A 14,328-nucleotide genomic window follows, 5' to 3' on the forward strand; every position below is an offset into this window, starting at 1 on the left:
ATGGTGAGTAATACTATGTACAAACACTAACTCAAAATAGTTATATGTCTAAATATAAGAGCTAACCTTATAAAGCATTTAGAACAATATAGGAGTAAATCTTTGTGACCATGTATTAGGCAATGTTTCTTTGGTACAACACCAGAAAGCACTAACAACAAAAGAAAAAAAATAAATTGAGCTTCAGCAAAATTAAGAACTTTTGTGCTTCAAAGGGCATGTGGAGAAATTTCAAGAAGTGTCTCCCACAGAAAGGGAGGAAATATTTGCAAATCATGTATCTAAAGAATCTGTATACCGAATATTTAAGGAACTCTTACAATTCAATAATAAAAAAAATAATTAGCTATTTCTTCAAAGAAGATCTGCAAGTGTCCAGTAATCACATGAGAAGATATTCAGCATCATTAGTCATTAGAGAAATTCAAATCCTTAGTCATTGGGGATATGCAAAAAGAAAACCACTTCACACACACCATGATGGCTAAAATTTAAAAAAAGGAAAATTAAAAGTGCAATAAGGTGAGGATTCAGAGAAATTCGTACCTTCATATATTGCTAATGGGAATGTAAAATCGTGCAACACTATGGAAATACTATAGCAGTTCCTCAGAATGTTACACAGAGTTCCCATATGGCCCAGCACCCCTACGTAGATCTCAGAGAAATGAAGACATAAATGCCCACAAGAACTTGTCCTTCTTAGCAGCATTTATCTCACAATTGAACATTATTTCAAATGTTTGTAGCAACATTATTTATAACCAGAAAAAGTGGAAAAAACCCAAGTGCCTGTCAAGTGATGAATAAGTAAACAAAATGTGGTCTATCCATACGAGGGAATATTATTTAGCCCTAAAATGCATGAACTACTGATATATACTACAACATGAATGAGCCTACAACAAGAATGAGCCTTGAGAACCTCGTACTCAGTGATAACAGCCACATATCTTGTGCTTCCGCTTGTATAAAATGTTCATGATAGGTAAATTCTTGAGACAAAAAGTAAATTAATGATTGCCAGCAGGGGTGTGGGGGTGGGCAGGCAGAATAGGAGTGATGGCTAATGGGTGTGGGGGTCTCTTTTTGAGATTTTGAAATTGTTCTAAAATTAGATAGTGCTGATGATTGCAAAATTCTGTAGATCAACTAAAATAGACTGAATTGTACTTTTTAAAAGGGTAAATTTAATGTTATGTGAATTATATCATAATAAAATTTTTATAAGAAAAATAAAATAGTGGGTCTTAAAGCCCCAGTCATGCCTCTGATTGAAGTTGCTGCCCTGTTGACATCTTGATATGTTGCCACCTCATGAGAGATTCTACCCCAGAACTCGCCCGTGTAAGCCACTTGTAAATATTTGACTCACAGAAACTCTGAGAGACAATAGGCTTTTTTAATCCATGTAATTTGGGGGTAATTTATTACACAGCATTAGGAAGCTAATACAATGCCATTCTGCTCGTGCATTCATTAACATCCCCTCAATGAGCTCTGTGTGTTGGGTACTTAATAGAGGACTAGACATGCCCTTACCCTTCCTAGAACTCCCTCTTGTGTAAGAGAGACAGGGAAGAACGTGCAAATGTTCTGACATGGGCACTAGTCATGAGTTCAAGTATTTTGTTAAATTACCTAAGTATTTTTGTAAGCTGCCCAGCCCTGTCTCTTTTCTCTGTAAGCATAGATCAAGTCCTTCATAATAGTAGGGATGTTTAAAAGCTTTCAAAGACATTCATCTTTTAAGATTTGGTGCCTTAAACTAAAACATATTCTTTGACCTTTTAGATCTTCTTCCCTTTCTTTATCCCCTCTGGAAGGGTGAAAACAAATTTTTAGAAAAAGAAATCAAGTGTAGACCAAGTCCCTCACAAAAGCCAGAACCCCTATGTGAAATGTTGCTACTCCGTCTAAAAGTGAAATACATTTTTAAAATCATTTCACACTGACAAACTGCTTGAATTGTGAGTCCAGGGCCTTGTTTTCTTCAAGATATTAACCTAATTCCTTTATGCCCCACCTCTTAACTGATATATTGTCTTTTTTTGTTGTTGAAATAATGCTTTTAGGTCCATGGATGCTCTGTTTACAGGTGTGGTGCTTGACAATGGGTCTTTTTCCATGTGGTTTGTTGACTTGATGAAACCTGAGTCCACAAGTAACATGGTTTATGACTTTGCTTCTGAAGAGTAGTATATCTGCAGAATCCCTCTGTTCAAGTGCAGTTCCAAAGCCTACCAGAAATCTGATGCCTTACAAATGAGATTCTAAATCAAGCTTGCTTTATAGAACCCATTCTATGTAACATCCAACTCAACGTGGCCACTGTCTTGGAGTGCTTGCCTCCTCTGGCCCTCTTAGCTCTCTGTAGTGGAAGAGTGCTTACCATTTTAGAAATTAAATGGTTAATTTTAGTTTCCCTCTGCTGAAGATCATTCTCAGAATGAAAGTCTTATGACAGAGTAAGACCTCCAGATTTCTTTTCCCGCCCTAGTCCTGTTACACTTTTGACAGGAGTGACCTTGCCAGGCAACTTTTTTTTTTTTTTTCATGGATTTTGCTTTCTTTATGTTTTTAGTGTCACCAGGGGGTGCAAGCAAGTACAGTACATTAAAGGTAATACATCACCACCTGTCAGTGGCACCTTCCCTTTGGTACCCCCTTTCCTTGCTGATTTAAAACACTCAGTCCCAAAAGCTTATGGTTGAGTAGCAGGAAGCTAAATGATGTATTCCAAAGCTCTTAACATATTGCCTTGTGTAAATGGCCCATTTGAGTATTTCAGAAGCCAAACAGGAGAGAAGAGAACATTGAAAGCACTGAAAAGATTAACACCTGTTTCCAGTCTTCAAAGAAATTGGAGCATACTATATATATCGAGAGTAAAACCACTTGCTGTTTCACGTTGAGACATTTTATTCAAATTCTTAGTTCGATATGCATAGCATCCACATGCTTATGGGTTTGTTTGACTACAGGATTCCACACAGAACTTAGAAGATGGAGAAGTTATGAATGGTGTGCAGCCAGAACCACTGACGTCGCCAAAAACCAAGGATGCATTGAGGTATTCTCTTTATGTGAATAAGACTATTTTTAGTTATTACAGGATAATGTTTCTTTAATAGTTTGTAGTTGTTTTTATTTTATAGGGAAGGTCAGGATAGGTAGAAGAATGGAGTGAAACCTGTCCCAGTTCTAAAATTAATTAGTCACTCTTTTATTTTCTTTTATGATAGAAGAACTTCCTGACAACATATATAAATGAGCCTCCAAGTCTTTCAACTCTTCTGCAACCTGGATTTCTTAATTGCTTTTTTTCTCTTTGAACAACAGTTTAAAGTGAATTTTCAGAGTTCATTGTGGTTGACTGTTCTACTTTGACATTAGCTCTTTGAATATTTCTCTGCATTCTGTTTTAACCATCTTGCAATATTTTACTCAATGTGTATAAAATGAATCCAGTCTACCACCTAGGATTTTTCATGGTTTTAATGTAAGTAACTCATTATATGAAGTCATTTGCTCTCATTTTCCATAATACTTACTTTGTTCTGCACTAATTTCCAGTTCTGCCTTAGCTACTACACAGGTTCCATTCCTAGTTTGGCTGCTTGCTAGTTCTATGAGCTTAGGTAAGTTATTCAACTCTCTTTGCCTTAGTTTCTGGTCTGTACAACAGAAATAGTATTAAACCCTTCTTCAGAGGGTTGGTATGAAGATTAAATGAATTCATGTATGTAAAGCACTTCGAACAGTGCCTGGGCCAGAGTAAGTTATGGGGATGGTTGCTGCCATTGGCTACCACTGTATTGTCCTCATCGAGATGATGGTGATGGTGATGGTGATGATGATGATACCACCACCACCACCACCACTCTTACCATCATTTTTTCTAAGTTGCTTCAAATTTTGCACTAGAAAAGTAATTCCATGTTTAATAGATTGTTGGCTTCAGCACTCAGAGGTGATGCTTCTAAGGTTGATGGTCATCCATTCATTTATTTACTCAACATATTCTTTTCATTCAGTCCAATTACTAACAGTTGCCACACATTTTGCATAGAATTAGCTTTTTAAAAAAATATGTGATCATCCTTTACCACATTGATTTACTGTGTGGACTTCCCTCACACAATTTATAGCCACATGACATAGGTGCTCTATTTAGATTCTATTGCTCTGATGAATGATATGCACAATATTAAAAATTTGGTCAAGAAAACCTTCTGGGCACTGTCTTTTTAGAAGCTTGATAAGATTATTTTTGGAGGTAGGCATAATGAATATAATACTCTTCTTCTGTTTGCCTTTAATTTCACTTTTTTCAGTGTTAGCTTTTTGAAAAGTTTGCTGGCATCTTGGCTAAATGTTCTGTGGATAGACGTCATTGAGTGAACCATTGTTTGATTTATGGCTACATGAACAAATGAACTAAACTTTCTCCAGATACAAAGAATTGAGAGGAATGGAGTATAGGAATTAAAAAATTTTTAATTAAAATATATGTGTGTACATGTATAATTTTTGCAAGAGTTTTATCATCACATTTAATAGGCTAATAAATTGCAATTCAGAGCAATTAAGTAACTTGTAGAGACCCAGTCTGCATCCACTACTCTTGTCTCCAAATCCTTCGACTCCAGTGTTACCTGTTGTGTACACCTTCCTTTATCCTTTGGTATTTTATTTCATGCTAAGGAACTTCATATAGTGAGCACCAGTTTGGAGAAATTAGCTGAAATCAGGTTGAGGCCAAGTTCAGAAAGTAGAGAAAGTGCGGACTCCCAGCACTTGCAGGCTCTTGGGTACAGGGGGGATGAGAAGGATCTTAAGAGCATAGCATGCACAGCCGGCAGCAGGAAGCTTGGCGATTACAATTCCAGGAAAACAAATGGGTTCTAGCTGGCATGGGGTCATGAAGAAACAAATGAAGAGAAATTAGGAAGCCACTTAGGGCTGAGTTACGTGGTCATCATTCTCCTGGGGCAGGGAAGGCATGCTCTCCCACAGAGCTTGGCCCAAGAATATGACTTTGGGCTCACTTCGATGCAGGTGGCATAGAAGCTCAGCACATAATTTGCAGAGTCCATCTCAAAATGTTTTGAACCTATTCCTGTATTTTAATCCCCATAGTCATTTTTCAAGCCTTCATTACTTCTCAGACTATTATAGTAACCTACTGTCTCTTCTCTTGAATATCAATCTCTTTATCCTAACTGATCTCATGTATCGCTGCTAGGTAAAAATTTCTTAAACCACAGCGTTCAACAAACCATTCTTTCATTCCAATTGAATTTTGTTAAATCCTGGGTTTGAACACTACCTATGTAACCATAGACTAATTATTTAACCTCTTTAATTTTTTTAATATGGAAAATGGGTATGATGACCACACAGATTATTGTGAAGATTAAATGAGATTTATCACAGGCAGTTGCACTTAGCACAATACTAAATGAATGGTTGGATAAATATTAGTTGCTACTGCAGTTATGATTAGTACACATACCACAGTTTATTGTAACTCTCATTCTCCCATATAAGACTATGAATCCTCCAAAGGATTCCTGACATGTCATACAGATATACTAGCAGCATATTTGTTCAGTGAATGGTTAAAACACATTGCTCCATAAATCATAAGCATACCTATTAGCTGCTTACCCAGTATTAACACATTTTTATTTAAAGAAAAATAACCATAAGAGGATGTTCTCCAAATAGTCTTACAATATGTATCTCTTATGAAGCACTACTCAATTTACCTTGATCTTAAGATGATGAAGCAAAAGGTTTCTATTGGGTGTTTTTTTTTTTTTTAACTACACTTTAAGCTTCTCTTCTTTCTTCCTTCCTTCCTCCCTCCCTCCCTCCCTTCCTCTCTCCCCCCCTTTCTTTCTTTCTTTCTTGAAGGTGGGGGCAAAGAGGGGTAGAGGGAGAGGGATAATCTTAAGCAGGCTCCACTCCCAGCATGGAGCCCCATGCGGGGCTTGATCTCACAACCCTGAGATCATGACTTAAGCTGAAATCAAGATTTGGACGCTTAACTGTCTGAGCCAGCCAGGTGCTCTACAGCTTCTGTTTCAACAGCAAGCAATACAGGCAAAAGACCTTCACCTCATCCCTAAGTTCAACTTCATTCCTGACCTCAGCCTATTCCTTGACACATCTCCAAATTGGCCTTCTCCATACTTACCTCTTCTCCCATGCTTAAAATGGCCATCAAGTTTTATTCTTTTTTGCCTCTGATAGCCATTCATTTGGCAAACTATTGGGAGAGTCCATGTCAAAAAAAAAAAAATCCCTTAAACCTTTCCCCAGGTATTCATGCTTTATTCCTGTAATTATTGCTAAAGCCCTATTACCTCTCCAATTATTGCAATAATTTACTAATTCCTGTCTCAGGGACCAATCTCTATCTTGTCTTACTCTTTTCTAATCAATCCCACATATCACTGCCAGATAAATATTTCTAAACCACAGCATTTATCACCCCACTCCTTAGTGCCAACACCTTTAATGACTCCATTTTCTACAAAACTAAGTGCTTTTTTTCTTCAGCGTGGAATTTGACGTATCACTCTGAGATTTGATCTCAAGCTGATGGTTCAACCTTCTCTTCTCAGTATCTCCCCGTCTTTCCCTTCCTTTCTCCCTGCTCACTAGCCTCTTTCTTTAATATCACAGCCAGTCTGTGTGTCCACAAACCATCCTGGTTCAGTGTCTCTCAGTGCAGACTGTGTTCTTTCATCTGCTTGCCCCTCTGTCCCCTCTCCTACTTTTTCTGATTGAAGATCCATTTGCTGTTCTTTTTTTTTAAGATTTTATTTATTTATTTGATAGAGAGACAGAGAGAGAGGGAACACAAACAGGGGGAGTGGGAGAGGGAGAAGCAGGCTTCCCACTGAGCAGGGAGCCTGATGCCAGGCTCAATCCCAGGACTCTGGTACCCTGACCTGAGCCGAAGGCAGACGCTTAATGACTGAGCCACCCAGGCACCCCTCCATTTGCCCTTCTCACTTCCATCTAAAATCCTCCTTCAGGAAGATTTTCCTGATCCCAGCTTTCCTTCCTGATCCTGTACTAATTTCTTCTGAGCCTCATCAGGAAGTGCCTCTACTTTGAAACTCCTGTGAAAGTATCTTAAAACTCCTGCTCTAGAATACAATAAATTCCAATGTGAGTCCTGACCTTACCTTGTAGAAATGGTGTGAGGTTTGGCGATTTATTTCACCTTCCTAAGTATCAGTTTACTTATCCGTAAAATGGGTCTGATATGTTTACTTTATACTTCTGGTAAGAATACATGGTATAATGCTAGAAGGCCATTAACACACTGCCTCCTAAATAATAGCTTATAATCATTGAAAATATACTACGATTACTACTACCATCCCATTGCTTTGTATTATTCTCTGTTACCCATCTTAACTTCCCCTCTAGATTGAGAACTCCTCAGACATTGGCCTCTGTGTTTTCCTTGTAGAACTTCCTCATTGGAACTACTCAATTAATATACATTGAATTCAGGTATATTAAATGAATCCCACCACCATCAATAACAAGTTTTTTGTTAGGTTTTTACTCAGTATATTTGCATCAACAAGACCTCACAATCAAGCATACTTCCATGCCATCAATAAACTCTTCTGGGAGGTCTCTAGTCAGTCCATCTCTCACACTATTCCATATGACAGACCTGTGCATTAGTGCCTGAAGACCCCCAGCCAAAACCTTCTCTCCATTTATTACCCATCAGCTTCTCTACAGCAGCCGTCTAATCATGAAGAAAACATGTTCCTCAACCCTACAGGATTTGAGGATATTTTTAAAAGTCTCACTGAGGAAATCAGTTGAGAAAAAAATGGAAAGTTTGAGATAATTTCCTTTTAATCCATAAACTCTTTCCCTCAAAAAGTTCTAATAATCCTAATAGCTGATAGTTATTGATCCTTTTGTATACACCAGATATTGTATGTATGATGTACATGTTATGTCCTCTAATTGTTTTTAAACCAACAGTTCTATTAGGAATTTATCTTAATTTCCCCATTGTCCAAATAAGGAAACTAATACTTTTGGTCTTCATTTAAATGATTATTCAGATATCTGACTCAAAGGCACCGCTAAGATACACTGTTTCTCTAATTTCATAAGTTAATCATGATTTTCTTCCGAAACGAGATGTCCCCCACCAACCTGCCCTGAGTCCTCTGTCTCTTACCCTAAATGAGTAGCTTGTGACTGAGTTTAATAATCTCAGTGTTAAAAATGCTGTCCATTTGCCTCGTGTGAGGAATTGGACCTGCAGCTGTCTGCAGCTCTTATATTCTGTCCCTCAGGCTTCATGTGTTTCTTCTGGATGGAGCCAAATGAAGCACTTGGCCATGGAGTTCCTGCAGAGTAGGTGTTCATGACAAGCTCACTTTTAACGTTTTATTCTGTACCTTCACCCCGAGTTTTGTCCTAAAATCTTAGATAGGTAGCAGCTGGTCCCAGGAATTATTTGAATCAGTGTTGTCAGTTGGATCTTAGGACATTAGCTTGAGTAGTACTGTTGGACCTAATGTTCTGTGACTGTCCGCTTTGGCTTTCCCGTTGTATAAAGTCAGCTGTTCTGATCTTAGTAACACTTTCAGCTTTTCTTTGTGTAGTTAAAGTATTTTCCTTTTACCCCACATTTCACTTTTTGTCTGTTTTTCACAAGTAGCTGCCGATCCCTTTTTCTTTCCACTGCTAGAATATCCTCTCCACCCGCTTCTCTAAATTTTCCATTCTCAATCTGCCTCCAAAACATAAATTAATGTGTGCATAGCCTGCTCACTGGTCGCTGAAACTTACTCTGCACTTGGACTAAACAAATGGCATTCATAGTGTATTTCCACATCTTAGTAAAATCTCACTTTATAAGTATTCAAATAATTGTGTCCAACACTACTTGTGTTTATCTTTCACATATATATATATATATATATATATATATATATATACACACATACAGAGATTTCTACAGAATTCCTTCAGGTATATGGAATGCAAAAGTTCTACCCCCCCCTTTTAAAATAAGTAAAAATATACAGTCTATGAGATTTCCTTTTTCAAAAGCTTTTCTTTCCGTCTTGAAATAATGAATAACATTTTATAAAGAACATGGTAAAACATAGCCTGTATAAAACTTGTAATATTTGGGGGCGCCTGGGTGGCTCAGTCGTTAAGCCTCTGCCTTCGGCTCAGGTCATGATCCCACGGTCCTGGGATCGAGCCCCGCATTGGGCTCCCTGCTCCGCGGGAGGTCTGCTTCTCCCTCTCCCACTCCCCCTGCTTGTGTTCCCTCTCTCACTGTGTCTCTCTCTGTCAAATAAATAAATAAAATCTTTATAAAGAAAAATTTTGTAATGTTTGTCTATATTAAATAGATTTATTTCTCTGTAACTGCCTACATATTACAATCTACAAAATCAAAAATCTTTTACGCTTTTTTTCTGGGATAATATTTTTATGATAGTAATTTAGCATTTGTCACATGTCTTTCTAGCCAAAGAATTGTGACTGCCATGTATATAGATAGCATAAGAGTTTATTCTTTTTTTAAATTTTATTTTATTATGTTATATTAGTCACCATACATTACATCATTAGTTTTTGATGTACAGTGTTCCATGATTCATTGTTCGTGTATAACACCCAGTGCTCCATTCAATATGTGCCGTCCTTAATACCCATCACCAGGCTAACCCATCCTCTAAAACCCTCACTTTGTTTCTCAGAGTCCATAGTCTCTCATAGTTCGTCTCCCCCTCTGATTCCCCCCCTTCATTTTTCCCTTTCTATTATCTTCTTCTTCTTCTTTTTTTTTTTTTTTTTTTTTACCATATAATGTATTATTTGTTTCAGAGGTACAGGTCTGTGATTCATCAGTCTTACACAATTCACAGCGCTCACCATAGCACATACCCTCCCCAATGTCCATCACCCAGCTACCCCATCCCTCCCACCCCCACCACTCCAGCAACCCTCAGTTTGTTTCCTGATATTAAGAATTCCTCATATCAGTGAGATCATATGATACTTGCCTTTCTCTGACTGACTTATTCATAGTTTATTCTGAGGTCTTGAAAAAGAGAATCTTATAAAGTATAAATGAACCTTTAAACTGCATCCCCAAGAAAGGTCGTAGTGTTTTGAAACAAGATTGATTGCTTTAACAAATTATAAGATTTACTTTATTAAGTGAGTGTAAAAATAAAAGATTGATAGTTCCTAAAGAGTATGTATCTGTATAATACATAGAATTTATTATGTTTTACAGGAAAGGTTTTGAGTTGGGTAAAGAAATATTTGCAAAATAGACCAAAAAAAAATTCCATAAAATCATCCTAAAAATTCTTAAGCTGAAATCTTGAACTCTATACTAAACACTTATCTTCCAAAATCCTCTGTATAATACATATGAGTGCTATCTATCAGCATGTGGATATTTAATACATTTATTAGGAAAGATTTGTGTTATGCTCTAAGTGTAAAACTATAAAAATACATTGTAAAGGTAGAGATAACAAAGTTTTAATGATTAAACAAGATTTTCATCTTTGTTTTTAAAAGTCTTTAAAACAGTACCGTAACCCTAGAATGTAATGCTCTGGGTTTAGTCTTTCTCAAATAGCTACGAATGCACTATAAATCTGTTATTATATAAAAATTATTGCTTTGTGGTCCATTAAGAGCTATAAAACTTTCTCCACCCATCAGACAGTTTATATTCAGGATGTATAATGCATACCTATATATAGTATTTCATGTATATATATTCATATAATATCTGTATTCTCACACAGAAAGTGTCAAGAAGAATCTATTTTATCCCGTGATATTATCACTCTAAGATCTGTTTTATTTCTGACTTTTACCCCAGGCCTCTGATAGAACCTGCTTGACTGAACAAGTTTTAAATATATCAGCAATATCTGAGCAAAACTCATTTGAAATTTATTATCAGATTTGAAATTCCATCATAGTTTACAAATGTTAGAAACTGACATGCTCTTTTTTACAGTTCTTAATGATAATAAGTTTGCAATGAAAACACATTAAAAATAAGCCCAGTCCACTGATGAAAATATATTTGATGTATTTATTTTAGATTGCTGATAATTCAGAGAGTACTACACGCAGAGTGAATTCATCAGGCATTTTGCTTTCTTATGCTGTTCTCAACTTTCTAGCAAGGAGCCAAAATTTCACTGTTTTCAATTTGGAACAGAAAAGCATTTGTAGCAGCTGTAGTTCTTAATTTGACATCTAGTTTCAGGTCATTTTCATGTAAATAGGAAACAATAGAGACCTGCTTACAATTTCCATAACAGGGATGTTTGCTTCAACTTTATCATTCTTCCTCTGGCAATTTTATTTTCTCTCTGTGGGATTAAAGGAGCCAGTAATTGTTCATGGTTATTATTTTTCATCTTTATAAAAACTTGTTAGTTCCACTCTTTATTACTCAAAGTTTCCCAATATCTTGTATATTTCAGTCATACACACTATCCATTAATGTTTCTAGCTCATCCTTTCCTTAATCTGGAGTAGGTTAGGCGGGTCAGGCTTTCTATTTCTTTCTGTAATACATTTTCTCCAGGCTTTACAACTTCTTTTTCTACCTCTAAAAAAAAGAGGAGGTGAAAATTTAGAATTGTTCCATTGTATACAACCGATGGCTTATTGAAAGGCAAGTCTGAGTTCTGATTTATAATGCTCCGAACATGCCCATATGTATTACCAACTGGGGCTTCACTGTTGTAAAATGTAATTCTGTGCTTTTTCTAATAAATACGTATTTTATTTCAATTTTCCTCTTCTGAGCGGGGGGAAGCCTACTTTATGCTTAAGCATAGTTAAGCTTAGTTCCATGTATTTTATCATCTGCACAGTAATTGTCAAGTGTGTCTCAATGGGGAGAAATTTCATTTTTGTATATATCCTTTTAAATATGTTGATTTATGCAGATTAAGTTAAGTAGGAAGTTATTTTTGTGGGTCATTATTTCCATTTGTTTCCCTTCTAGGGAAAAAAAAATAAGAAATCAGTCTTTTAAACATTTTATTTCCTGGATCTTGTGAACATACCAGCAAATCATGTACTCATTTGATTTCATCTCTGCTGTTGAATTTACAGTAGTTGATATAATCCTAGGGGTTTTTTTTGTTTTTTTTTTTTTAAGCAGAGACTTATCTGTGCTCTTACTTTTTTCTGCCCCAGTGATATGACAAGAACCGTGGAGATTTCTGGGGAAGGAGGCCCCTTGGGAATACATGTAGTGCCCTTCTTTTCATCTCTGAGTGGAAGGTAAGATGTTTTCTTTATATCAGACGCTCATGCTAATGAAAAACTTGACTTCAGCTCATTTTCCCAAACATATTTCAGGAGAGGATTAAATGTGTATCTCTGTTATTCAGACAGACACCTCAGTATATACTTCTGCTGGCCACCTTAAGTGTTAGAAACAAAGTCATTTAGTGGAAAAGCAAAAGTATCAATCACAATTTCTGCATTTATAATTAATTATGAAGTATTGTCATTTTTTAAAAAAAGATTTGAGAGAGAGAGAGAACAAGCAGGGGAGGGAAAGTAGGAGAAGGAGCAGGAGGAAACAGATTCCGCATTGAGTGGCGAGCCAGACATGGGGCTCGATCTCATGACCCTGAGATCACGAGCTGAGCCGAAATCAAGAATTGGATACTTAACTGACTGAGCCACCCAGGCGCCCCTGAAGTATTTTCTTAAAGTGTTCTTGTCAGTGACATGTAGTAAACAGAATCCTTGAGAAGGATTTTAACATACTGTTAGACAAATATTACAACAGAATTTTTTAATGTTCCAAAATACACTTCAAAAAGTGAATATAGTAATCCAAACTGATATTTCCTGACTCTGCTCAGGTATATGAAACTTAGGATAATAAATATTCTAGCACTGTAAGTAGCTTTATCAGAAGCTATATGTTTTCATTATTTTAACTATAATAGTAAAATACCGTTGTGCTTTTTTTCCTAAAATAAAAGGTAATCAATTAAAAACAGTATACCACCTCCTTTTAAAATTTTAAAGACATTTTATTGCTAAATCCACAGTGACAAATGGTAATTTAGATGTCAGCATTTCTTGAAATTCATGTCCACCTAACTGGATATAAAAGTTGTTTTACTGTTGGAAATTAAAGTTTGTGCCTGAGAGTTAATATTAGTACTATTATAACAACTTTACACAACTAGTATTAGATATTGTGTCACTGTTCAATAAGATGACTGCCTTCAGCACTAGATTGATACTGATAAGGGCTATCTTAAAAGGGCTTTTCTTTTTTTTTTTTAAGATTTTATTTATTTATTTGACAGATAGAGAGCACAAGTAGGCAGAGAGGCAGACAGAGGGAGAGGGAGAAGCAGACTCTCCACTGAGCAGGGAGCCTGACGTGGGGCTCGATCCCAGGACCCTGGGATCATGACCTGAGCCAAAGGCAGCCGCTTAACCGACTGAGCCACCCAGGTGCCCCTTAAAAGGGCTTTTCTTAAAATCAGTTTCTCACTCATGATATGATTTTAATTAATTTGCTAGCTTTATTTTTCTTATATTAAGTGCATCACTGAAAATTTCAGGCAGAATACCTTATTTTAGCTTAAGAGATCAAAGTCCAGAAAAGCCCATTGATTTTTTTTTTCAAGGTCACACAAAATCCAGATCCAATCCCCCTTACTCCATTGCTCTTTCTAGAGCAAAAATTTCCCAAAGGTTGTATAGTACTAATTTACTGGTTCAGAATATTTATTCAATTCAGTCTGCTACATAGCGGGAAGAGCAGATTTAGTCATGATATTTTGGTTGGCATCATTTTCAGCAGGTAGCCATCTGCTACCTGTAATTGCAAAGTCATCACCTTTTTTTTACAAATAACATCTGATGCCAAGCTCTTGCTGGAATGAATGTTCTCTAAAAAGAAATGAACTGAAAAGCCAGTGGCTCTTATTGTTTCATTTCCTGTATGTGTTAATAAGCGTGTTTATAAATGTTATGGGTTATGGCCCAGGACAAGCTGAGGTTGTTTTTGATAGACAGGAAGAGTATTTACCCAGTTGTCATGAGAAATTCTAATGGCTTTTGGCAGAAGTGTACTGATAGAGCTTTGTGAAATACCAGAGTGGTTAAATTACCAGGCCCTTTAGTTTAATGAAGCCGGAATAGAACACAAGATCATCCCAATTTCCAAAACATGAAGAAATGTACAATGTGACAGTCGCCATACTTCATTTTCAATAGTTCCGTAAACAA

At 36.5% G+C, this 14,328-nt stretch overlaps 1 protein-coding gene across 4 annotated transcripts in view; it reads left to right on the forward strand.

The window, feature by feature from the left end:
- Positions 1 to 14,328, forward strand: part of PARD3B (par-3 family cell polarity regulator beta) — a 995,854-nt gene that overhangs the window by 526,126 nt on the left and 455,400 nt on the right. For all 4 annotated transcript variants that reach the window (XM_078071225.1, XM_078071227.1, XM_078071226.1 and 1 more), the window contains 2 exons: positions 2,985 to 3,073; positions 12,262 to 12,348. In XM_078071225.1, coding sequence (XP_077927351.1) covers positions 2,985 to 3,073; positions 12,262 to 12,348 — 176 coding nt within the window. The remainder of the gene's footprint in view (positions 1 to 2,984; positions 3,074 to 12,261; positions 12,349 to 14,328) is intronic.

Source organism: Halichoerus grypus, chromosome 4 (genome assembly GCF_964656455.1).
Source record: "Halichoerus grypus chromosome 4, mHalGry1.hap1.1, whole genome shotgun sequence".
Classification (NCBI taxonomy): Eukaryota; Metazoa; Chordata; class Mammalia; order Carnivora; family Phocidae; genus Halichoerus; species Halichoerus grypus.